Source organism: Manis pentadactyla, chromosome 1, assembly GCF_030020395.1.
Source record: "Manis pentadactyla isolate mManPen7 chromosome 1, mManPen7.hap1, whole genome shotgun sequence".
Classification (NCBI taxonomy): domain Eukaryota; kingdom Metazoa; phylum Chordata; class Mammalia; order Pholidota; family Manidae; genus Manis; species Manis pentadactyla.
In genome coordinates, this window is record NC_080019.1 from 26,172,578 (window position 1) to 26,199,806 (window position 27,229).

The window sequence follows — 27,229 nt, forward strand, 5'->3', positions numbered from 1 at the left end:
CCAGCCAAGATTAAGAACTTGTATTATTTTGTCAAAACCAGAGTGAGTCATTTTACTCTAGAGATTCTCAAATTAATATAATTCAGGACAAAATGTCATATATATAGTTATATAAAATCCAGATCAATAGTTTTATTCTGCCTAAATTATATCTAGAACATTGTTTGCTTTGGGACACCAGAATTTAATTAAACCTTGGCATCTAGGGAGGACTTGGAAACTTTATAATATTGAAGTAGAACAGTGAACAACTGAAATACTTAGGGCTGTTTGTCTATAATATTAATATTTCCAGGGAAATGTGATTGTTGTCTTCAGATGTTTGAAGAGCTGCCACATGGAAGAACGACTTAATATGAAACTCTAGGGATTGGAATTAAGTATAATAGAGGAAAGTTTCAGGGAGGTAGATTATGATTTTAATAAACCAGAACCATGTAAATTCATCTAAGTTTTATTACTGAGAACTCTATATTCCTCATTTAAAAGAGAAAACCTTTAATTTTTTTAACATTTATTTTAAATCTGTTTATATTGTTAAATAAATGTATGGGGGAAGGAGAGATTCTTTACTAGACTATTGTAACAGAATTATCTTCCTTAGCACTACTTGAGGTAGATTATATTAACCTTGCTGTTTTGAAGTGCTCTAAAAATTTGCCTTTTGCAAACTTTAAGAAGGTTTGGTTGGGGCATCCTTATTCTTCTCATATGAATAACCCTTTTGTTTACTGTTATTTACACTTCTAGGATTTCTCTTCTCATTTTCAGTGTATTAGCTGGCAGCTGGCTGATTGTTAATCCTTGTTAATGTGTATGTTCATTCAGCAAATACTTATTGAACACTGTGAATTGTATAATGTCTTTAGATCTACAGTGAATCAGACACAGTTGCTGCCTTCATAGAGTTTATTTATCTTATGTTGAGGGAGATAGTTATTCAGTTGCAGTTCTGATAAACACTCTGAAGTACAGGGTGTATAAAAATGCATAATTGGTGATCTGTCCTAATCTGAGATAGGAGGGTCAGGAAATAGTATATTGCATTTTAAAATTCAACAAAAGGAAACTCAGTACTTGAAATTTAGTATAGCATGTAGGCAACAGAGAATAAAAGAGCATGGAATTTGGAGCCAGATTGCCTGGGTTCACATCCAGCTTCATTACTTAGTTGGAAAAGTTATTTAACATCTCTGTATTGCAGCTTCCTTATCTGTAAATGGAGAATGTTAACAGTATTTATCTCATATAGTAATTATACATATTAAATAAGTTAAAGCTATAAAGGGCCCACAACAATGCCTTTTTTGTGTAAAATGTGTCATATAAGTGTTGAAAAGGAATATTTATTCAAAAACCAAATCCAGGTCATCAGTTTGCAATCATTTGTAATAATAAATATTGCTAGTAATAATATCAAAGATTATTTGAGCACTTATTGTATGTTAGGTACTGTGATAAATGCCTTTACATAATATATTGTTCTGACATTTATTTGAGGTAGACATTATTTTAATGTCTACAATTTTATTTATTTTTTCATTAAGGTATCATTGCTATACAATCTTATGCGCAGGTTTCACATGAGCAACATTGTGGTTACTACATTCCCCCTATTATCAAGTCCCCACCACACACCCCATTATAGTCACTGTCCATCAGCATAGTAAGATGCTATAGAGTCACTGGTCTTCTCTATGCCATAGTTCTTCCCCCATGCCCTGCTTATATTATGTATGCTAATCATAATAGCCCTTAATCCCCTTATCCCTCCCTTCACACCCACCCTCCCCAGTCCCTTTCCCTTTGGTAACTGTTATTCCATTCTTGGGTTCTATGAGTCTGCTGCTGTTTTGTTCCTTCAGTTTTTGCTTTTTTCTTATACTCCACAGATGAGTAAAATCATTTGGTACTTGTCTTTCTCCACCTGGCTTATTTCACTGAGCATAATACCCTCTAGCTCCATCCATGTTGTTGCAAATGGTAGGATCTGTTTCTTCCTACGGCTGAATAATATTCCATTGTGTATATGTACCGCCTCTTCTTTATCCACTCATCTACTGATGGACACTTAGGTTGCTTTCATTTCTTGGCTATTATAAATAGTGCTGTGATAAACATAGGGGGCATATAATTTTTTGAGTCTGTGATCCTGTTTTCTTAGGGTAAATTTCTAGAAGTGGAATTCCTGGGTCAAATGGTATTTCTATTTTTAGTTTTTTGAGGACCCTCCATACTGCTTTCACAATGGTTGAACTAATTTACATTCCCACCAGCAGTGTAGGAGGGTTCCCCTTTCTCCACATCCTTGCCAGCATTTGTTGTTTGTCTTTTGGATATTGGCCATCCTAACTGGTGTGAGGTGATATCTCATTGTGGTTTTAATTTGCATTTCTCTGATGATTAACAATGTGGAACATCTTTTCATATACCTGTTGCCATCTGAATTTCTTCTTTGGAGGAGTGTCTGTTCAGATCCCTTGCCCATTTTTTAATCAGGTTATTAGCTTTTTGGTTGTTGAGGCACATGAGCTCTTTATGAATTTTGGATGTCAGCCCATTATTGGATATGTCATTTATGAATATATTCTCACGTACTGTGGGATGTCTTTTTGTTCTACTGATGGTGTCCTTTGCTGTACAGAAAATTTTTAGTTTGATATAGTCCTACTTGTTCATTTTGCTCTTGTTTCCCTTGCCTGAGGAGATAACGTTCATGAAAAAGTTGCTCATGTTTATATTCAAGAGAATTTGTCTAAATTTTCTTCTACGAGTTTTATGGTTTCATGGCTTAAAGTCAGGTCTCTGATCCATTTTAAGTTTACTTTTGTGTATGGAGTTAGACAGTAATCCAGTTTCATTCTTTTACATGTAGCCATCCAGTTTTGCCAACAGAAGCTGTTGAAGAGGCTGTCATTTCCCCATTGTATGTCCATGGCTCCTTTATCATGTATTAATTGGCCATATATGTGTTGGTTTATATCTGGGCTCTCTATTCTGTTCCATTGATTGATGGGTCTGTGCCAGTACCAAATTGTTTTGATTAGTGTGGCTTTGTAGTAGAGCTTGAAGTTGGGGAGTATAATCCTCCCTGCTTTATTCTTCCTTCTCAGGATTGCTTTGGCTCTTTGGGGTCTTTTGTGGTTCCATATGAATTTTAGGACTAATTTATTCCAGTTTGTTGAAGAATGCTGTTGGTATTTTGATAGGGATTGCATTGAATCTGTAGATTGCTTTAGGCAGGATGTCCATTTTGACAATATTAATTCTTCCTATCCAAAAGCATGGGATGAATTTCCAGTTATTAGTGTCCTCTTTAATTTCTCTTAAGAGTATCTTGTAGTTTTCAGGATATAGGTCTTTCATGTTCTTGGTTAGGTGTATTCCTAGGTATTTTATTCTTTTTGATGCAATTGTGAATGGAATTGTTTTCCTGATTTCTTTTTCTGCTAGTTCATTGTTAGTGTATAGGAATGTAACAGATTTTTGTGTATTAATTTTGTATCCTGCAATTTTGCTGAATTCAGATATTCTAGTAGTTTTGTAGTGGACTCTTTAGGGTTTTTTACATACAATATCATATAATCTGTGAACATGACAGTGTAACTTCTTCCATACCAATCTGGATGCCTTTTATTTCTTTGTGTTGTCTGACTGCTGTGGCTAGGACCTCCAGTACTATGTTGAATATAAGTGGGAAGAGTGGGCATCCTTATCTTGTTCTCGATCTTAAAGGAAAAGCTTTCAGCTTTTCACTGTTAAGTATGATGTGGCTGTGGGTTTGTCATATATGGCCTTTGTTATGTTGAGGTACTTGCCCTCTATACCCATTTTGTTGAGAGTTTTTATTATGAATGGATGTTGAATTTTGTGAAATGCTTTTTCAGCATCTATGGAGATTGTCATGTGATTTTTTTCCTTTTTTTATTGATGTGGTGGATGATGTTGATGGATTTTCGAATGTTGTACCATCCTTGCATCCCTGGGATGAATCCCATTTGATCATGATCGATTTTTTTTATGTATTTTTGAATTTGGTTTGCTAATATATTGTTGAGTATTTTTGCATCTATGTTCATCAGGGATATTGGTCTGTAGTTTTCTTTTTTTGTGTTGTCTTTGCCTGGTTTTGGCATTAGAGTGATGCTGGCTTCATAGAATGAGTTTGGAAGTATTGCCTCTTCTTCTATGTTTTGGAAAACTTGAAGGAGAATGGGCATTATGTCTCCTCTAAATGATAAAATTCAGTGATGAAGCCATCTGCTCCGGGGGTTTTGTTCTTGGGTAGTTTTTTGATTACCCATTCAATTTCACTGCTGATAATTGGTCTGTTCAGATTTTCTGTTTCTTCCTGGGTCAGTCTTGAAAGGTTGTATTTTTCTAGAAAATTGTCCATTTCTTCTAGGTTATCCAGTTTGTTAGCATATAATTTTTCATATCTTTAGTAGATCAAATAATTTGCCCAAGATGTCCCAGTTAGCTAAGAGGCTGTGCTCTTAACTGATAATCTTTGTAACTTTATATGATTACAGTGAAAAACATCTTTGTCTAATGTTAAACATTTGATAATAGTATGAATTTGTGAGATGTTACTGGCAAGTTATTTTAAAAATTAAAATATGAAATGGGCTTTTGTTCCATGCTTTACCTCCTTTTCAGAGACAGTTTTATCTTTGCCAGTCAACCCTTATACCAGACCACTCCAGCGTAGTGTTGGCCCAGGACATCTGAATGAATGCTAAATGAATCCTTCTAAATCACAAAGATCTTGTGAACCTAACTTATTTACAAAGTAGATTTGAAATTTTTTTTTTGAGAGGGCATCTCTCATATTTATTGATCAAATGGTTGTTAACAACAATAAAATTCTGTATAGGGGACTCAATGCACAATCATTAATCCACCCCAAGCCTAATTCTCATCAGTCTCCAATCTTCTGAAGCATAACGAACAAGTTCTTACATGGTGAACAAATTCTTACATAGGGAATAAGTTCTTACATGGTGAACAGTATGAGGGCAGTCATCACAGAAACTTTCAGTTTTGATCACGCATTATGAACTATAAACAATCAGGTCAAATATGAATGTTCGTTTGATTTTTATACTTGATTTATATGTGAATCCCACATTTCTCCCTTATTATTATTATTATTTTTTAATAAAATGCTGAAGTGGTAGGTAGATACAAGATAAAGGTAGAAAACATAGTTTAGTGCTGTAAGAGAGCAAATGTAGATGATCAGGTGTGTGCCTGTAGACTATGTGTTAATCCAAGCTAGACAAGGGCAACAAAACATCCATGGATGCAGAAGATTTCTCTCAAAACGGGGTGAGGTTCTAAGCCTCACCTCTGTTGATCCCCAATTTCTCACCTGATGGCCCCCCTGCGACTGTGCCTGTCTTAGGTTGTTCCTCCCTTGAGGAATCTTACCCGTCTCTGACTAACCAGTCGTAGATTTGACGTTTTTGAGTTTACTCTAGGGTAAGCATTGCCAACCAATGGCATGTGTGTCAAGGTGGCAGATAAGTGTTTTTTTCTCCATCAGATGCTAGACAGAATTTTAAATAGGCAGTTTGTTTACATCTATTTAATTGTCCTTTGTTCCTTGGCTATCTCACTTTCTGATTACTCAAAACATCATAGTACATAATTCACCATATAATTTTTCACTCTGCTTTCACTAAAAGCCTGTGCTTTTTAGTTATTTCTTTGCTCAGGAACCTTAAAATGGCCTCGCTGTTGTAGTGTGATCAAGTCCCTTCAGCTCTACATTCTGCTGTTCAGAATGCTCTCTTTGGCCCCATCTTAACCTTCCATGTGAAAAATACCTCTTGCTTGATCATCTGAATTTGCCACGTTCATTGGTACTTTCCCTAGAGTGCCTCACTCTGCTTGAAATTTCTTCTACTTTCATCTACTTTAAGTTATACTAAGCTTTTCTTGGCTACAGTAACTGAGAATGACTTGTTTTTTATAGTATTACTCAATAATTTTGTAATTTTATAAGACTTTCTTACTATTACAAATTTTTGATCCATCAGGTATATAAAACAAAGGGACTTTGTACACATTAGGTTTTTTGTTATTATGTCCTGCATTATAGAGGTCAGTACTGTGTCCTTTAGTACTCTGCATGAGGTACTTTTCATGTAATTGAAAGTGACCTACATGCTGGAAGATTAAAAGACCAATATTCTGAAGAAAGATAAAGTTTGCCTGTGCTTTGAGCATAAAGAAAAAAGGATTGGGAAACAAATATCTGAAATTATGGAGTTGTTATGTGCAGACACAGAATGATTAAATTATGAATAGGGGTCAACATATGCTTACATTTCACTGAAGTAAAAATTAGCAAAAAATTTTTTAAATGTTGATTGAAACAATTGTCTCAAAATAATGAAATTCTTGAACTACACACTGAGTCATATGGATTATTTTATATCAAATATGTGTGTGTATGTGTATATATATATATATGTAAGTAAAATTTGAATAGTGAAAGAATAGATTATGGTTATAATGGATATATATTATATACTATATGTATATAGAATATAATAGATTATATTATGTACAATTTAAAAATTTTACAGACCATTATGACAGATTTTTTAGTTTAGTACATAAGCTACAGTTACATTTAATGCCATCTGTAACATTTGTTAAGACTTCACAAGTGAAAAATAATTGGCAATAGCTTATTGCATGCTATTTCTAAACATAGATTACACTGGCATTGCATTTCTTCTTCATTATCCTACACTGCTATAGACTGTGAAGATGCTGTTCTTTCTTTCAGTTTAGTTTCCTAAAGGTAAGAAAAGTCCTGAAAATTCAGGATGCTAATATAATAGTCTTATTTGGAATATGCTAGAATCCTTTATTAATATGTAATCCTGTATTAATCCTTTATTAATATGCTAGAATGCATTGTTATTTTCTGTTTTCAAGAAAAGAAATGGCAGTATGACATATCAGTGAGTCTGATAAAGTTTTTCTTCCATATCACTTACTTTAAAATTTATATGGAATTCTCCTTCAGACTGAAAACAGGTAAAATCTTCAAAGATACACAATATACTTGGATGATTAGTTTTAAGTGGCTTTCAAAATTTTTACCACACCTTTATAAAGCAAGCTACATATCTACATTATTTCTTAATGAATATAATAAAAATTAGTGGGAATTTTATTTAGCTTATCTTTCTTTTGGCTCTTATTCCTATAGGGCTTAAAGTGACACACCTAATGATTCCAGTTTTACAGAAAATAAATTCTGTCTCTAATCTTTGAGGTTTAATGTATTCCATTCTTATTCTTTCTTGACCTTTAGACATGCCTTTTCTTTTCCTAAGTCTCTTTCGTCTTGATCAGTGAATAATCCCTATTGAATTAATTTTTCAGAATATATTCATTAACCATCAGTGCATTTTTTTAAGGGAATGACACTAAAAATGGCAAATTAAACTGGACTACAACACCAATAGAAATCTTGTGTTTGAGATTAAATTGGGATTCTGCTGATATTTTAACTTTTGACTCATAAAAAAGGATATTTTTGAGAATCATCATCTCTTCTATAGCACCTTTCAATGGGATTATAGGGAATTAAGATACTCTCTTGATAAAGTGTCCTGTTTTAATTCTCTTGTTCACCTTACTGTGTTGTCTGTTTTTTACCTTATTACTTAATTTACAAGTCCTTTGCTGGATATATATTTTATAAATGCCTTCTTCCATTGTGTGGCTTACCTTTCTACTGTCTTCATGATACACTTTGAAAATAAAAAGTTCTTAATTTTTCTGTGGTTCAATTTATCAGTCTTTTAAAGTTAGTATTGCTTGTGTCCTGCTTAAGGAAGCTTTGCTTACCTGAGGTCATGAAATATTCACCTATATTATATTTTATAAAATTTTTACCTTTTCAGTTCAGTGTACATATCAAATTTTTGTTTACCTCCAATAAGTATAATCATTTACCTTGCACTACTTATTGAAAAGACTGCCCTTTTCCCATGACTCTGTGGTGCCATCTTTAACATAAATAAAATATATATGTATGTGTGTGTATGTACACACATGCACACCTGTATACACATACATACGTACATGCCTATTCTAGATCCTCTGTTCCATTGATCTGTTTTACTACATGGTATTAATCATATAACTTTATGAAAAGTCTTCATGCTTGGTTAGAGCATGCCTTCACACTTCCCCTCAGGTTTACCTTGTCTCTTCTCATTCCTTATCTTTCCATATGAATTTTAGAGTCAGATTGTGATTTTATGCCAGAAAAAGGTGGTACTGGGAATTTTATTGGATTTGAATTGAATTTAGATCGATTTGAAAGGAAATAATATTTTTATAGTACTGGGCCTCTTGATCTGTGAGCATTATAGATCTTTATTTAGGCTTTCTCTAAACATTCAGTAGCTTACTGTGTATATATCTCCTATAATTTTCAACAGATTTATTCATAGGTATTTAATGTTTTTAATACCATCGTAAAAGCTGCCTTTTAATTTTGAATTTCTAATTGCTTCTATTTGTATAAGTATAATTTATTTTTTATGTAATAAATAAAACTATTTGATTCTAATGGTTTGGCTCTACATGATTTAAAATTTTCTACATACACAGTCATGTCAACTAAAAATAATGAACTTTTTTCTTCCTTTCTATCCTTATACTTTTATTTTTTCTCTTGCCATACTGCATTGCCTAGAACTGCTTGCCCAGCACTGAACACAAATGATAGAAGGCATCCTTGTACATTTTCACTCTTTCTCCGCTAAGGTATGATGCTTGTTGCAGCTTGTATTGTAGCAGCCCTTTGTCACATTAAGGATATTCCCTTCTGTTCCTGGTTTGCTACAAGTTTTTATAATGAATGGGTGATGAATTTTAATTACATGCTTTTCTGCATCTATTTAAGTAATATTTTTTTCTGTTATTCTGTTAATGTGGTGAATTATATTGATTGATGTTTGAATATGCCATGAACCTTGTATTTCTGGAATCAACCCAGTTCCGTCTGGGTACATGACTTTTTATATACTGCTAAATTTGGTTTGTGGTATTTTCTTTAGGATTGTTAGGATTGTTAACATCTGTGTTCATTAGTGAACTGGCCCATACTTTGCCTCATAAAAAGAGTTGGGAGGTTTGTCTCTTCCACTGTTCTGTGGGAGTTTGTATATGACTGATATTTTATATATATGTGTGTATATATATATATACACATATATATATACTTTAATATGTGAAATATCATTTAAGAAGTCATCTTAGTTTAGGATTTTCAACCTTTTATTACAATATATTCATTTTAGATTACAGAGTTCCTTAAGTATAGTTTATAGCTGCATCACACATTTTGGTATATTTTGTTTTTATCATTTCAAAATTTTCTATTTTGATCTCTTGTTCTTTAGTATAAATTTCTAAATGTGAAAATTTTTATAGTTATATTTTTATTTTACTATGACCAGAAAGCATATTATGTATCATTTCAGTCCTTTTCTGTATTCTAAAGACCAATTAAAGTAAACATTCCATGCCTGCCTAAAAAGAACGTTTGCAGTTGTTAATTGTGGTCTTTTAATTTGCCAAGGTTGCTGTAGCGAAGTATCACAGTCTGGGTGCTTCAGCAACAGAAATTTATTCTCCCAATGTTTGGGAAGGTAAAAGTCAGAAATCAAGAATTGGCAGAGCTATGTTCCCACTGAAGCCAGTAGGGGAGATTTTCCTTGCCTCTTTTAATTTCTAGTGTCTGCCAGCAGTCCTTGAGTTGCTGGCTTCATAGATGCATTGCTCTGATCACTGACTCTGTTGTAACGTGGTTATCTTCTCCCTGTGTGTTTTTGTGTCTTCGCATGTCATTCTACTCTTTCCTCTCTACATGTAAAAGGATACCAATTAGATTGGTATTAGATTGCTATTAGATTAAGTTCCCACCCTCCTCCACTATGACCTCATCTTAACTGATTACATTTGCAGTGACCCTATATTCAAATAAGGTCACATTCAGCAGTACTAGGGGTTAGGACTTCAACATTAGGGGGCCACAATTCAACTTGCATTAATGCTAATAAAACCATTTAACTAAACATGCTAGTAAAACCACTTACTTCTTAGTTCATTTGACTGTTTTATGATTTCCATTTTTCTTCCAAACTTTTCATTCTTGTCTTTTATTTCCTTGAGCATATTAAGCATGGTTATGGTTATATACAGTTTTGAAAACTTCATCCTGGTGGTCTGTTACTATTGATTATTATGTGAGTCAGTTTTAGGTAATACTGTTTTATCTCTCTGTATGACTGGTTATTTTTGATTGAATGACTGATAATGTATATAAAAATATGTAGAGATAACTGGAAAACTAGCATGCTGCTTCAGAAAGATGGTGAAGAGATGGACAATCCCAGATTGTGTTAATCCAGGCAGGGATTAAGAAGATTTGAAGTTGAATTTGGTCTCTGTTAAAGTTGGTCTGCTTCTAGTTCCGTTTTACTCAGAGTTCCAGAATGCCTCATCAGTAGCTCCTCAGCTCCAATTTTTGTCCTCCTATCCTGGGAAGTTTCTTGTTTCTTGATATTTTTCCTTGCTTCTCAGATCCCTCTTCAGAAATTGGCTAATCCTTCTTAGGGAAACCTTAGCTCCAAAAGGTGTGCATACCTCTTGGGTTTCCTCTTTGTCTAAGGTCACATTCCCATAATTCTTCCCTGTCTTGGTCTTCCTCAGTGCTTTCAGATAGATATTTTTGCTTTTAATAATTACCTACATTTTCTAGTTTTCACTGAGAAGATTGATTAAAGTTACCTAACTTCATGTAAGAATAAGAAAATATTTTGACTTTTTTCTACTGTTACGATCTTTAAGATGGCCATTTAAAAATCTAGCTTTGTGTATCTCATCAAACATACTTCATTTTTTCATACTTTTATGCACAGCATGTCTTAACTTAGCACAGAGTTGGATCCATATCCCTACCAGAAAGCTTTAAGGCATATAAAGAGATAACCCTTAAAATGGATCGATGTCCAAAGCTGTACTATGTATGGTTAAACTAGGCCTCGGGTAGATAAAGTTTAGCTGTTAATAAGCAAAATGTTTTTCTAAACTTCGTATTGTTTTGGCCATCTATGTCTTTTCAAGACAGGAGGAAAGAATGTTGATATTTTTCAAACTCAGATTCTTCAGCAGTCTGCTTGGTAGATACTGGGCAATCTTGTTTGTTTTTAGAATTCTATCTTTATTTTATTAGAGTAGTAAGTACCTTTTGGAAAAACCAATAAGCACTTAATTTATAAAGGAAGATATATTTTTTTCTGATACTTAACATGATTTTCATTCAAATATCAAAATACTGTTCTCTTTGTTCATCTTTGCAGAACTTCAGGAATGATAACTATTTGTCACTTGTTTCTTTTTCCCTAAATTTATTTTCCTATTTACTGAACAAAATGTTTTAAATTAAAACTAAAGTTATCAAGGATTCCATGTACTTCCAAAATAGGAATAACATCAATCTAAAGACTCATTTATTTTCTGTCTTACCTGTTTACAGACAGGGAACACAATCTCTTCAGCCTGGATCTGTGTAGAAGAATTTGGAGAAAGTAATCAGGTAAGAAAAAGTCTCTTAGGAATAATATTAAGGGATATGTTTAGCTGTCAGAGAGCTGGTTATAAATTATCCTTCTTATGGTTATAAGAAGAGATACTAAAATCATCCAGTGAAGCTTTATGAAATATTTTGATTATTAATAGCTTTGTTAATTATAGACTCATTAAGCAGTTTTAAAAAGTTAAACTGGTTTCCATATTTCAGATCTTCTCAAACTTTGTTAACATGCTAGTATCATTGTGAACCAAGGTAGTAAACAGTATTTTAAGGTAATGTCATTAGAGTGAGTGTGTTATATGTAAATTATCCAACATTTCTCAGACTTACCTGAAAAACTCATAATTTTATTTTCAAACTTAGTAAAATGAAATTATCATTGATACAATTTACAATAAAAGTTATGTTTACTAGGATTCACTGTTTAGTTTTTTCCAACATGGTACTGAGAAAGGTAAATTTTGGTAGGAAATTAAAGGTATTTTCTAGTTTGAATAAAGATTATTACTATCTAAACTCCTTTTTACATGTAGAGACAAAAAGAATGTTGTGGTTCCTGGGTAGCAATCCATGTACTGGTTCTGTATTCTGGAGTAGTTCTGGATTCTTCATCTTTCTTTGCCTCAGTTTCCTTGTTAAAGAGGAAAATAATAGTACTTACCTTGTAAGACTATTGTAAGGATTAAATAGTGCTGATCGTATATAGTTATTTTTGGCACTTTAGTAAATGCTCAATAAATGTTAGCTGTTATTAAGATAACTCATTTCAGATACAAAGAAATAGATTACATTTTAGACTTATAAATATTTTTATAGTGACGCTGTTTTCAGAACTACCTTTTCCTATGAGTTTTTAAAGTTCACATTTTGAATTGTGAGGGCTAATTTTCTGATAGAAATGAAACTTGAAAAGAGTTGCTGTCTTTTCCAAGGCATTTATCTTCTCTTTACTTTTGCCCATTCTTTCTAATGAGTTACAATTTTTTAACAATACTGAAGCTTAGATTACTGCAGCTCAGATCATGACTTTACCTCTCATAGGATTCTTTTTTACTACTGATTCAGAAACTAGCATTAAAAAGAATTTGACATAGTTAATCTTTTAACACAAAGGTAGCAAACTGGAAGCTCTAGATATGTTTTCAGTTTCTGAAAGGAAAGCAGCTAGACTTAACTTCAAATTGCTAGACACCTACTGGTTTACATTTGGTCCTCTGAGTTCTTTTATGTTTGTGTGTTGCATCTTGCAGGAGGAATTTGAGTTTGTAATCACAGTGTTTAATATATATCAAGGATTTTTCTGTTTTGTTTTAAATGTCTTTCCATTATATACTTTTCCCATTAATAGTTCTTCCCAAACTGATCTGCAAAGTTGTTCAGTGAAATAATTGTTTCTAAAATCAAACAATTTTGGGGAAAACTGTGTACTATATTTTCTTCTTGGAAAATCCTAATACATATCAGCATATGAAATCATTGTAGTAGCATCTGATTTAACTGTTAACTCCATCTTTCCTGAATATTTACCAAGTGTTTTTTTTTTTTTTTTAGCAAAGGGATTCTTATTTTGAAGTACTTGAATATGAGGTATAGTTTGGGAAACAATGAAATTAACCTAAAGATACATTTGGGTTTTATTTTTATAGCTTTATTGAGGTATAATTAAAATACAATAAAATGTACATTTAAGGTGTACACATTGGTTAGTTTTGGTTTATGTGTACATCTGTGAGATGACACCACAATCAAGAAAACAAGTATTTTCAACACCCCTAATGTAATCTATTCCTCCTCCTACCCTCTTTCTCAGGCAACCACTGATCTGTTTGCTGTCATTAGATTAGTTTGCATTTTCCAGAATTTCAAACCCTTATTTTTGAAGGTTTGGATTATTATATTTAGATAATTTAAAATGAGATAATTATAATTTCTTAAAAATAAAAAGTACAGATAGAACTGAAAGATTATATATTTATGATAATTGTTACACACTCTCAAAATTTCACAGTAAGAAATTTAAAACCCAAATCATGCTTTCAAAATTTCTATGGGAAATATTTTATAAATTAAAAAAAATTAGTTAAAAACAAAAACAGATGTCTCCCCCAAAATTAAATCTGAAAAATAATTACTCCAATAAAAATAGAAAACTAACCAACTAGAACTTTAAAAAGAAGCAGTTATAGATTAAAATTTTTTTAATACCCAACCATCCAATTACTAAGATTAGTAAACTCAAAGCTTCCTGTAAATCATTTTAAGCAGAAATATTGACCTAAGCTGCTCTATAGGCCTTATCTTAGAAAAAGACATTGGTCACTTTCATGTGTGCTGCTTGCCCTTTGCTGTCTAGTCACCTGACTGAAAAATTAAAGAAGAAAAATAGCTCTTTTACTGTCAAAATTTAATTGCAATAGGGAATAAGTAAATGAGGTAAAATGCCAGTAGATTTTACAATACTAATGTGGTAGGGCCCAAGGTATCATTTCAAAATTTTTAGTTAGTGATTTTTAAATATTTTATAGGTTATAAATTGCTGAATTAGCAGTTCTGAAAATTCTTTTCTCTTTTTTGTAGTTACTGCTGAATTCCTATACTAGGATGCAAAGTATAAAATAGTAAATGGCAAATCTTACTTATATTCTAATATATATTTTTTAAATCTCTGTTTGACAGAGCCATAATTTATGTTCTGGATATGTTACAGAAACTGTTTTGTAGATGAAATTCAGTGGTCCAGTGAAAGAAAATGAGTTACTTCAGATATGGCTGTTTGAATGTTACAAATAATACAGATTACATAGAAATCTGAAAAGTACTTAAAATATGCAGTAAAGCTATGGGAAATGTATTTCATAGATCAGAATATCAGATGCTTCACCCTCATATCTTTTTGTTGGGAGCGTAAAATAGTGTAGCTGCCTTGAAAATAGTTGGCAGTACCTCAAAATGTTAAATATAGGGTTACCATATGACCCAGTATTTCCATTCTTAGTTATTTACCCAAGAGAATTGAAAATATATGTCCACACAAATTTTGACACGTTATTCTTTTTTTTTTTGACACGTTATTCTTTATGACGTTATTCACAATAGCCAAAAGATGGAAACAACTTAAATGTCCATTAACTGATGAAAGGATAAACAAAATGCAGTATATCCATACAATGGATATAAAAAAAACAATGAAGTTCTGATAAATGAACTACAATATGAAAATGAAAACATGATGCTAAGCAGCCAGTTAAAAAAGACCACATAAAGTGTATGATTCCATTTATATAAAAGAACAGGCAAATCTATACAGACAGAAAAATTAGTGGTTGCTGGGGCTTGGAGGGGGTGCAGAATGGGGAATGACTACTGACAATTACACAGTTTCCATGTAGATTAATGAAAATGTTCTGGACAGTGGCATTGGTTGTACAAGCTTTAGGAATGTAATAAAAGCCACTGAATTGTGTACTTTAAAAAAGGTGCATCAAACAAGGGGTGACTGTGAAAAAGAACTCAAATTATTAGCAAGGAGAAGAAAAAACAATTATGATGAATGTACTTTTTAATGGAAAATTAGTTTAAAGAGTGGTCAGAAACAGACTAAAGGAAAAGGATAATCCAAAATTAAGAGAAGACATTTTCACTGAACTCAATTTAAAGTCTCTGTTAAGGATCCCTCCCTTTATATGAAGTAGAAAAGCAGCTAGAGAATTTGTGGTGTTTGGTGAAAATGTGTAAGAAAATTGGAAACAAAGGAAACACAAATAGAGTGAATCAGTGTATATCCATTGCATAGATTTTCACTGAGAAACATGCTGGTGATACTTGTCTTTACTGCTGGGCAGAGACTGGTGGTGGACCAAATTACAATTGCTGCAGAAGCAGGACCTATAAATAGGTGGTGAATATGCTTCTGTGTCAGATACGACACAGCAGTTATTACTCTTTCCTGCTCATCCCAGATGCAGCTTCAGAATCTTGAAATCCAGCATCCTTTTAGCTATTACTGCTTGATCGGAATTGGCACTTAAGGTTAAGACTGTTTCCTAGTATTTGTGTAGATCAGAGTTATTGTACAAAAATGTTTGTATTCCTTCAAGATATAAATGTGAAATTGTAGATGATTTTTTCAAAATCATATCTATAATAATCCATTATACTAGAGCAGGTCATCCTTAAAATTTTTCATTTATTTTTTAAAAGGGCCTTTCCTTGAAACAAAATATTGCATATAAGTTTAGCATATAAAGTAAGGGACTGCAGAGCTGTGTGGGTTGAAATGGGATGTGTGTGGGTGGGTAGGTGCAAGCATAGGACAGGTAGCTTAGAGCACCATCTACTTTATTCTGTCTCCCTGCCCACAACTACCCCTTGAAACACGTTCTTTCAACCCAGTTTTGAGAACAATATTGCCAGAGTAGAAAAGCCTGGTCAAGTGAAATAATACTTTCCTAGGAATTAGGAGGCCTAATTTTTACCTTGTTCCTTCTTCATTTAACTGTGGTAATATGGAACAGTCACTTAATCTACACCATCTTTTGTCTGTGTCATTCTTCAGTGAAAAAGGTGGTTTGAATTAGAGATTTCTGAGGACTCAATCTATTCCTGGTCTGTGATTTTGAATTAGGGAATTTGATTACTCAAAAGCTTTGTTAATATCAACAATAAAGAGATAAATAAAAATGAACAAAAGGGTAGAACAGATACTTTACTAAAGGAGATGTTCAGATGGGCACTAGATACACTATAGTCACAAGGGAAATGCAAATTAAAACCAAAGTGAGATATATCACTGAAATAGCTGTAATTAAACACACTGGCAATACCAAATGTTGGTGAGGATGTGGAGCAACTGGAGCTCTCAGATTTTACTGGTGTGACTGTAAAATGGTCACGTTGGAGAACTGTTTGGGTGTTTCTATCTACCCTGTGACCCAACAGTTATTTACCCAAAAGAAATGAAAATATTTATCCACAATAAGACTTGTATAAGAGTGTTCATTAACACCTTTATTCAGAATAGTTTAGAAACAAATACCTATCAACAAAGGAGTGGATAAAAGAATGATGGTGTATTCATACAATGGATAAATAAAAAGGAACACACTATTGACATACACATCGTGAATGGATCTTAGAAATTATATTGAGAGAAGAAAGGTAGAACAAAGGTAGAACCAAAGGGCTGTTGACTGGAAAGGAGCACAGGGAACTTCTGGATTGATAGATATATATCTTGTTTTGTGTGTTGGTTACTTGGGTTTATACAATTACCAAAACTCATTGAAATGAACACATAGGTTTATAGAAATTGTACATACCTCATCTTAAAAAGTATTAATCCAGTTGAATAATTTTCAGTGTAAAACTTAAATTCTGAAATTGGTTCTGTGTCATTCCCTTAAGAAGGGGAAGGGGAGGTATAGTTCCTAGTTTGAGGCAGAAACAATGAGATTGAAAGAAAAACCAGGCAAGTAAGTGGATGCTAGAAATTTTAACTCATTTAGTGTTTTTTTATTTCATAAAAATCAGTACTTTATGCTTCTTATTTTCCATGATATATATTGTATGTTAGATCTAAGGAAAACATGCTTCATCTAGGTTTGTCCCACTAGTTATTAGCTTCAGTTTGATATGTATTGTATTTTTTAATCACCCAGTTGGTTTTCTGAGTGCATTTTAGATTCTTAGATTGTAATACAGTTTATTTTTGAAATGCTTGTAAAAATCATATAAACATCTGAAGCTTTTCATTTCCTAATCTTTGTAGTATTTGGGGGAAACTTTTTTCTCTTGATTTACCTTTTAATTTAGCCTCCTTAAAAATTGAGAAGACAACAGTAGATTAGTGTATTTTTAAAATAAAGGTTGATAATGGGAGACTTATCAGAAATGCAAATTTTCAAACCTAAGCACTATGCCAGTAGCCAGTTTTCTGGCTGTCGTCTTTGTGGTGCCTTCCTCTGGTGATGCCTCTCCTGTCCTCATCCGTCAGGGAGCTGCATTAGCTCTGGAGAAGCTGTAAGCCCAGAGTGAAAGTGGTATCTCTGAAAAGTACATTGTCCTCAACTACTAAAGTGTAACTGTATAAAGATTTACTTTTCTAAAACATGTTATCTGTGACCACACTGTTAAGAATTGAAAGAGCTAGTTGTATCATAGATACATGACTAATAAGGATTTGACTGTATTTATGTAATAATATTTAGGAGGAGAGAATCAGAACTTTTTTTAAAGCAGTTATTTGAATTATAGGAGCATTAAGGTTTCTGTTTATGCTCAGTAACATAACTCTTCAGACGAAGTGGATCCTTTTAAGAGAAGAAAAACAATTCTGTGGTACCTGGAGTTATCGTACTTTGGATATTACAAAAGCAAATGATATCAAAATAATTCCTTACCCAATTTGAAAATACTAAAAATATTTTGAACTGAATACTTTAAAAGTATTTATGTCTTCTTGAAGTAACATGCTTTTATTGATCTTATCATGGCATTAATAAAAATAAAAAGGTTATAAAATGATTCTAATTAGAATTTTACAGTGCTAGAAATTAAACCTATATTTAACTGATTTTTTTTTTTTCTTAACTAGGTCCTTACTGATGTTGCTTGAGCTTACTGTCCTGCAGTTGATCTCATTCCTGTTGGCTAAATATTGTCCCATGACAACATTAAGTTAATGCTTTAATATTTTTGGCTTCATTTATAGTACCAGGAGAATAGAGAAAAAACTTTACCTGTACATTAGATGATCTAAATATTCCTTTTCTTCCATTCCTAGAAACACCATAACTTTTATAAGTAATCATTTTATAGTCATTAACACACCCTTGGTTTATTCTACCCTAAAGAACATAGTTGAGTTTTTGGAAAGTAGAGGATTTGCAAATTTGGTCTTTAATATTCACACACATATATAAACATTGCAATTGATGATGCAGGGAATTACTGGTGCATAAGATGAATGTGTATTGTGGAACAGAAATAGTTCAAGTATAATTGTCTTTTAAAAATTAATTTGGTTTAAATTTTTGGGTGTTTCTTTAAGTTGATAATGGTTTCTTGAAGTTCATTTTATAAAGATGATTCATTTTGCTGTTCTGTGGTACCAGTAGGACTCTAATGTTAGATTGGCATGTTGAGTTGTATAAATGTTAGTATTAGTATTAAGTAATGAAATATTGGACAGTTCATTTACATAAAATATTTTTGCAGTCCAGGGGTGAGTGTTACTTCTAGTTTGATGCCTAGTACAGTTTCAGAAAAGAAGCAAATATGAATTGGCTATTGGCTACTTTTTATCTTTTCTTCATGGACTTCACCTTAAATATCAGAACCAAATTTAAAAGGAGCTTCATTTCAGAGCAAGAGAAATCAGAAGTTCTCTTTTTCTGAGATCAAAAAAAGATACAGAACAATTAATAGATATGCAAGAAATGTATATCCAAGAATGCATTCTAATAAGATTTCTGAAGCATTGTATTAGTGAAAGAAATATAATAATACTGACCGAAAAACCATCAGGATTTGCATGCAGAGAGTGTTAAACAGTCTTTACCAGCAAAATAATATTATCACGATTTTGAATGTTAGATATTATGTTAAACTGTGATTATAGTTTTAATGCTTTTCTCTTTGAATTAAATTCATATCCATAAAGATGTGCAGCATAATTGTTCATGTATTTATTTGCAGACTACAATTTCCATCGCAGCTCAATAAATAGTTTTTCCCCTGTTAGTGCTACCCTCTCTTCTGGAACTCCCAGCATGCTTCCTTAAACTTCAAGGCCTTATTCCTATCCAAGCTACCCCTTGTCACCAACAGTATCACTTGCTAATGGCAGCCATGTTGGACAGCGACTATATATCTCCCATCAGGCCTCATTCTTCTGAAGAAAACACTGTAAACATGAGTATGAAAGTTTCTTTGTAAAGCATGCAAATTAAAATACTGTTTTATTTTTTAATCGGGTTTGCACATTAGGTTTTAACATGAAAAATATATATTTATTTCAACATAGTAAACATCGGTCATAATTCAGGATCACTTATAGTTGTAAAACTTGTAAAAATGGTAAATTAAAAAAGTTCAGTGGTTTCTCTTGATAAAGGTATAACAAACTATTCTTTTTAAACTTTCAGGATTTTAAATACTTATAATTCCTGAGTGGGCAATAGAGTCCAGTCGTTTGTTAAATGTTTGCATAATAACTTTGCTAAATATTGCATTTCATGACTATTAAAGCACTTGCAGACAGTGGTTGCACTAGATTTGACTGCCAAGGATCACTCTCTGAATTAGAGATTAGAACAGTTATATAACCAGAAGCATCTATTACACAGAAAGAAATGAAGGGCAAAAAAAGATTAAGATGCAAATTTTATGCAGTACTAATGAAAAAAAAATCTACATTGTGGTCCTTGAAAATAACTATAAATATTTTAGTTAATAATTATTTGTTATAGAAATAAATTATAATTTTGCTGTTAATGTATTTCAGGTTTATTATAGTTATGCTTCATTTATGTTTTTGATATTCACTGTATAGTTGTTTGGATAATAAGTTTTAATTTTTTTAAATGTTGAAATCATGTGTTGTTTAATTTTAATACTTGAATTCAAATTCTTTGACATTAAATATGTGATGCTTCTAATATACATGTGTTCTGTTTTTATTAGTATGTACAAAAAAATTAGCTCTCAACAATTACCTTGACCTTTTCTTGTGAATAGCTTCCCTTACTGGGTTTACAGTCATGGGCTCTATGCCTTCATGGGACCAAAGCAAAGGATATTGCAGAGAGAAAACTTAGTTTTATGAAACATAGTAACAAAAGTGATAGAAATATTTTGTTGTTGAACTTTTTTCCCCTTTTACTTAAGAATAACTAATGAATCAGTCATTTTGATTGTTTAGTAGTGTACATTTATAATGGATTTCTAATGATTTAAGTAATAATCAAACAAAAGTCCACTCTCAGTTATGAGATGTTAACTTCGTTGATTAGCTCATCGTGTAACTGTGAAGTACATAGGATTTGCATACATAGACTGAAATGGTTGCAAATACTTCTGCTAAAGTTTCTAGCAGAAGTTATATGGAGGAAAATTGGTCTCTCTCTTTTTCATCCTCCAAATAAGGTTCATTCCATAGAACCATATGCAGCACTTAACTTTCCAGGTTACTGCATTTGTTTTTCTAATTTAAATGAGCATGGACACTATACTTGACCAGTACTGATTTTTTTTTCTCCTGTGTGTGAATCGTACAGATTTTGCAGTTTAATTTCCATGACTCACAGGTTCCTGTCTTCATTAAACATATAATGTTTTAGGTTTATTTTGTCAGCTACTGTGGTAATACCTTTGGTATACGGAGGTGAGTCAGGTTACAAACCAGAAGAAAAACAGACACATTAGTATAGTTTTTCACAGAAATGTTTGGAATGACCCAAATCATAATTACAAGTTCCCACATAGCTTTTTCACACCGGGGAAAAAAATATCTCAAAACAGTTGAAAGAGCTTATACCACATGGTGTATTTGGAGATTCACAGTAATATGATAGGAGAAACAGAAGTTCTGGTCAGATTCAGTTAACGTGTTGTCTGCCGAGTAACAGCTCTTTGAGCTTGGACACAGTTTGTATCTCTTGGAGCCGTACGTTTCCCATCTGTACAATGGTGATAAATACCTTACAATGTTAAAGGTAAAACAGCTGGCAAACAGAAGGCATTCAAATGGTAGCTGATACTAATTTGGAATAATTCTATAAAGAATATAGTATTTGTACCAGTTTTTTTTATTCCTTTTGCTCCCTTCAACCAGAGATGGAGAAATCAGCACATTTAATGTCAAATGCTTTCACTTTCTATGATGTTACAGATGAGCAGTTAATTTTGTTCATACTGCATATGAAATTTCATTTAGCTTGTGAACAAAGCTACTAATTATTTGCAGCTTTAATTCTTACAGTACAGGCTGTATAAGGCCTTTGATTCAAATGAGGCCTTCCTGACTTGGTTGATCACAAGCTTTTATCAAGTGTCTAACCTCTGTGACTGCTCATTGGGCAGGGGAGCAATTCTAAAGAAAGCCCCTTGTCAAATCCTCTGTGCAATTTTGTGCAAGGGACCATGGCTGAAAGGTGGATATGCCTTATTATGTATCCATGATCCATCTTGCATAAAATCCCTTGTTAAGCAGAAAGATGGTTCTGTAGAAACTTTAACCTCATCTCTCTAGTTCTTTCACAGTGTTAAAAGTGGGAACAATTATGACTCAGAATCTAGAAGCCATAAAAGAAAAGGTTGATAAGTCCAATTTAAAAAGTAAAGCCTACATGATAGGAAGCACTGTTTGTCAAAAGATAAATGATAAAGTTGAATAATAATTGCAGATAATTTCACCAAGGGCTCACCTAATATTTCTAGATATGAATAAGAAAAAGACCATCCACTCAAGAAAAATGGGTAAAATGAAAGAATAGGCTGATGGTCCTGAAGCATATAAAAAGCTGTTTTACCTCAGAAATGCAAATGGAAAGTTCAGATATGCAGAAATGCACAGGTTTGATGAGATTTGGGTATGCCATTAAAAAAAAAGTTTGGATATGCCTTAAAAAAAGAAAGCAGATAATACATTGCCATTGGGATTATAAATTGGTATAATTCATGTAGAAAGCAATTTGGCAGCTGTCATCCAAAATTACAGATACTTAAATCTGAGCCAGCTGTCCTATTTTTTGGAGATACTTGTATGTATGTGAAAAATGATACATGTAAAAGGCTACCTATTGAAACGAACCCAAATACTCATCATTAGGGGACTGATCAAATAATACATGTTTTGGTGCATACTAAGAAGTACAAAAGAAAATAAGGACACTTTTCTTAAATAGAGGTAATGTTAAGTGAAAAAGAACAAGGTTCAGAAATAACTAATATATGCTATATTGTGGGTAAAGAGGGAGAAAACACTTGTATATGCTTGTATTTGCACACAAAGCTAAATGATTATTAGGAAGGTGGATAAGATCACACTTTAAATGTTCCCTTTAGACACAGTGCAATGATCATTTATCTACCTAAATTTAAGTAAAAAGTTACATAAAACTACTCTCAGAAACAAAATGAAGATGTTTAGTGAACTATATCCTGAACAGAAGCATACTAGGAAGAGCTATATTGATCAGAGGAATGAGAATGAGGGAATCTGGTTACTGAGTGACCAGCGGTCAGTGGGTTTTGAGTAAGGATTCGGGGCAGAATAAACCCAGGTGGGAACTGCAGCACGGCCAGCAGCCCTGCTCTGCACCGCTGTGATTCAATCCCGTGTACTGGAACTCTGTCACTAATGGTGATGTGTGTAAGGCACAGGTATATGATCTCTGACAGGAAAAAGACAGTCACACACCTGAGATCTGGAACAAAGCCATATTCTCTGAGGTAAATATTGCCTCTTTCTGAGAAACAGCTTTTAGTGACAGGCCTTATAAGAGACTGACGGTCATGAATTGGGTGTTACTTGACCACCAAATTCAGAAAGTTGAACACGACCAGCAGCACTACTGTCAAGTGGAAGTGGTGTATGACAGTCCAGAGGACATGCATACTGCCATCCCTTTATCTCTTGTACCACATAGGGCCCCTAAGATCAGTTGGCCAAGGGGAAAACATTGAAACTATCCTAAGGATAATAATGAAGTCACCAAAATAAAATCTCACATATCTTCTAGAAACTCTTGAACAATAAAAAAAGCAATTTATAAAGCTACATGTGGCCCACACCTTCAGTGTGATTAGAGAACACTACAGTTTCCAAGCTCCCTGTAAGTAAGAGTGAATACAGACATCAAATTCCACAAGGATTATTTTTTGAGCTCTTGATGCAATGTGAAGGTAAAATGCCCACAGCTCTGATTAGATTAACTTACATACTCATTTTAAAAGGGCTGTTTAGAACGTTCTTCAATAATAGGTAATGATTAAAAGGTAACCTTCAGAGAACATTGGGGAGAGCAATGCAAACCAAACTGTCATCCACGAAAGGATCATTGACCTGTGAACTAGGAACCTAGTCATTTTCACACCAGTTCTACTTGAGTACTCACTCTCTGGCCTTTTATTTTTTTATTTTTTATTTCTTTGCTTTTGATGAATGTATTTGTTTTTGTTGTTATCAATAGTCTACAATTACATGCAGAACATTATGTTTACTAAGCTTCCCCCATCACCAAGTCCCCCCCACAATCCCCATTACAGTCACTGTCCATCAGCGTAGTAAGATGCTGTAGACTCTACTTGTCTTCTCTGTGTTGCACAGCCCTCCCCGTGCCCCCCCCGACATTATACATGCTAATCGTAATGCCCCCTGTCTTTTTCCCTGCCCTTGTCCCTCCCTTCCCTTTTCCTCCCCAATCTCTTTCCCTTTGGTAACTGTTAGTCCATTCTTGGGTTCTGTGATTCTGCTGCTGTTTTGTTCCTTCAGTTTTTCTTTGTTCTTATACTCCACATATAAGTGAAATCATTTGGTACTTGTCTTTCTCTGCCTGGCTTATTTCACTGAGCATAATACCCTCTTCTAGCTCCATCCATGTTGTTGCAAACGATAAGATTTGTTTTCTTCTTATGGCTGAATAATAGTCCATTGTGTATATGTACCACATCTTTATCCATTCATCTACTGATGGACACTTGGGTTGCTTCCATTTCTTGGCTATTGTAAATACTGCTGAGATAAACATAGGGGTGCATCTCTCTTTTTCAAACTGGGCTGCTGCATTCTTAGAGTAAATTCCTAGAAGTGGAATTCCTGGGTCAAATGGTATTTCTATTTTGAGCTTTTTGAGGAACCTCCATACTGCTTTCCACAATGGTTGAACTAATTTACATTCCCACCAGCAGTGTAGGAGGGTTCCCCTTTCTCCACAACCTCACCAACATTTGTTATTGTTTGTCTTTTCAATGATGGTGATCCTTACTGGTGTGAAGTGATATCTCATTGTGGTTTTAATTTGCATTTCTCTGATGACTAGCAATGTGGAGCATCTTTTCATCTGTCTGTTGGCCATCTGAATTTCTTCTTTGAAGAACTGTCCAGCTCCTGTGCCCATTTTTTAATTGGATGATTTGCTCACACACCTCTCTGGCCTTTTAAACTCCCCAGTATAGTCACTGAGGTAGTACATAGTGATTAAATGATCTTGAGCATTTCATAAATAATTCTGGATAATATGCTGCATGAACTTGGGAAAATTGTTTCTTAAGCAGAGAAGGGTCATGGCATTTCAGTTAGGAAAAATAATATATGCAAAGATGGCACTGCGAGGCAGCATACCACATGTATAGAATTAGAAGTTTGCAGTGGATAGAGCATAAACTGCAGGGTTGGCAGAGGAATGAGAATGAGGGAATCTGTCATAAACCTGGAGAGGAAGGTAGGGGTTGGGTCAGTGGGGCCTCGTGGACCAAACTAAGGAGCTTGTGCTTTGTTCTTTGCTCATGAGAAACCAGGTAACAGACTGAAAAAGGAAAGAAAGACTATTCAAATTTCAGAAAGTCACTTTTAGTGGCAGTTTAGAAAACAAGTTGGTGATGGGTGAGACCTTGTGAAGGAGCACCCGGCTAGGAAGCCATACCAGGAATCCAGGTGATGGATAACAACAGCCTGAAGTATGTTTGACATGGCATTTGAGCCACAGGGAAGTGGGTGAACTTAGAAGATGCATGGAAAGTGATTGGATGTAGAAGTTGGGGAAGAGGGAAGGATCCGGGGGAGCTTCGCTTTGCTTGCTTGTGAGACTTGGTAGAATGATGATACATTGGCAATTAGCTTCTTTTGTGCTCTTTATTCTCTCCTGTCTTGTAAGGGCTGGAAGATGGAAACTACGTTTTTCCAGGTTCTCTTGCATCTATGGTTCTGGATTTGATTTAAGATTCTTCTAATGAGATGTGCTCAGATGAGCTTTGGAATTTGGAGGTGAGGATAATACGTCCACTTCCCTGTTGCTGTACTTGCTGGTGTAAGTTGTATAGATGTGTTTTCAGTGGCTGATGCCAACTTAGTTGTCAGCTTTGCAGGTGTGAGGCAGTTGTGGTAAGAGTAATGCTACCACCTACCCGATCTCTGAATTGCACGTGGAGGGAGTGTGACTCTGAAATCTAAATTGTCCAGTGGTGGCCTTCTTGCTTAGGTTTTGTCCAGCAGGTTTTATAGGCACTCAGTTTCTGTATTAAATCCCTTTCCTGCTTGAAATTTTAGAGTGGTTCTTGTTTCCAGTTCTGAAAGGGAAGAGAAGTGTGCTCCTGGTTGTTTGGTTAGAGCAGCCATCTCTACCCAGCAGCTGGTTACCTTCATCACTCACTGAATATTTGAAATTTTAATCTTTGTAGAGACGAGCTTGAAGATTGAAACCTATGTAGGTCAATGTAGATGAGATGCCAAATATATCTGCAAAAAATGCTTTAAATTTGGGAAAGAAATACTCTTATATCCTTACCTGGCATGATTCATCAAAACAAAAAACACACAAAGGGATGAACAAATAAAATATTAAAAGTTCAATACTTTAATGTATGCACTGTGAGATGGGAGAATAGTCCTGGGCATCAAATGAGCCTCCAGTCATTACAGCATTATAGGAACAGTCCAAGTTACCTCACCATCTCAGCCAACTCTTTAAAAATCTCTTAGTGACCAGAAAACTCATGACTATTATAAGCGCAGACCAGAAAGAGGACATTTTCATGCTATATATGCTTATTGTTTAAGGCATATGGTAAGGACATAACGGTATATCCTCTTCACTGAGATTTGTCAAGATTTATGCAAAAGAATGCACTTCAGTGGTCACTTCCTCCAAGTTGCCTTTTCCCAGAAGACCTTTTCAGGTTCAGCCAATGTTTTCTCTCCAGCAAAAGTAGTGACTGCCGCAGATTATTTTTCTATGACAGTTTCTGAAATTACCTGAGTTTTCCTGCAGGGGGCAACATCCTCCAGTTTATGAGAAAAAAAAAAAAACCCCTGCAGTATCAACAGCCTGGTTTTAGTAAAGACTGTAAGTGCTTTTAAAATGAAAGTTTTAAAAATATGTCAATTTTAGTTGACCATATGTATAATTATTGAATATACAGTTTTCAGATGACCCACATAATCTAAAAGCATAACTGACCAAGTACTATAATTTGTATGTCTTCAGAGCTAGAAAGAGCTAGTAGGACACAGGGAGAGGCTGGAGAAGTAAATGAGATATTCAGGAAGTGGAAAGGCGACCACCATTCCTCATATGTTCCATCAGTCAAAATTTATTGGCTTGACTACCTCTATGTGTAAATACTGTGCTGTGTGCTAGTGACACAAAAGTGAGGTATGTGATTTTTTTTTTTTTGACTTTCAGGTGAAAGAAAGAAAATGGCAATACAACATTTTAATCTCTTTCTTCCAATCTGATATTTAAAATATTTGTTTTTCAGAGAGATAAATGGGGCATATTTTTGTCGTCTCACACTTAAGGCCTAGAGAGGAGAGGTCCCTTTCTCTTTATGATATTTTACCAGGTCTTTAACCACCTAATGGTAACATTCAGAGGC

At 33.8% G+C, this 27,229-nt stretch overlaps 1 protein-coding gene across 1 annotated transcript in view; it reads left to right on the forward strand.

Moving 5' to 3' along the window:
• The window catches only part of RBM46 (RNA binding motif protein 46), a 32,529-nt gene extending 12,357 nt beyond the window's left edge, over positions 1–20,172 (forward strand). The window contains exons 4-5 of the mRNA XM_057498732.1: positions 11,579–11,638; positions 18,228–20,172. Of these exons, the coding sequence (XP_057354715.1) occupies positions 11,579–11,634 (56 nt within the window). The 3' untranslated portion in view covers positions 11,635–11,638; positions 18,228–20,172. The remainder of the gene's footprint in view (positions 1–11,578; positions 11,639–18,227) is intronic.
• The last annotated feature ends 7,057 nt before the right edge of the window (positions 20,173–27,229 follow it).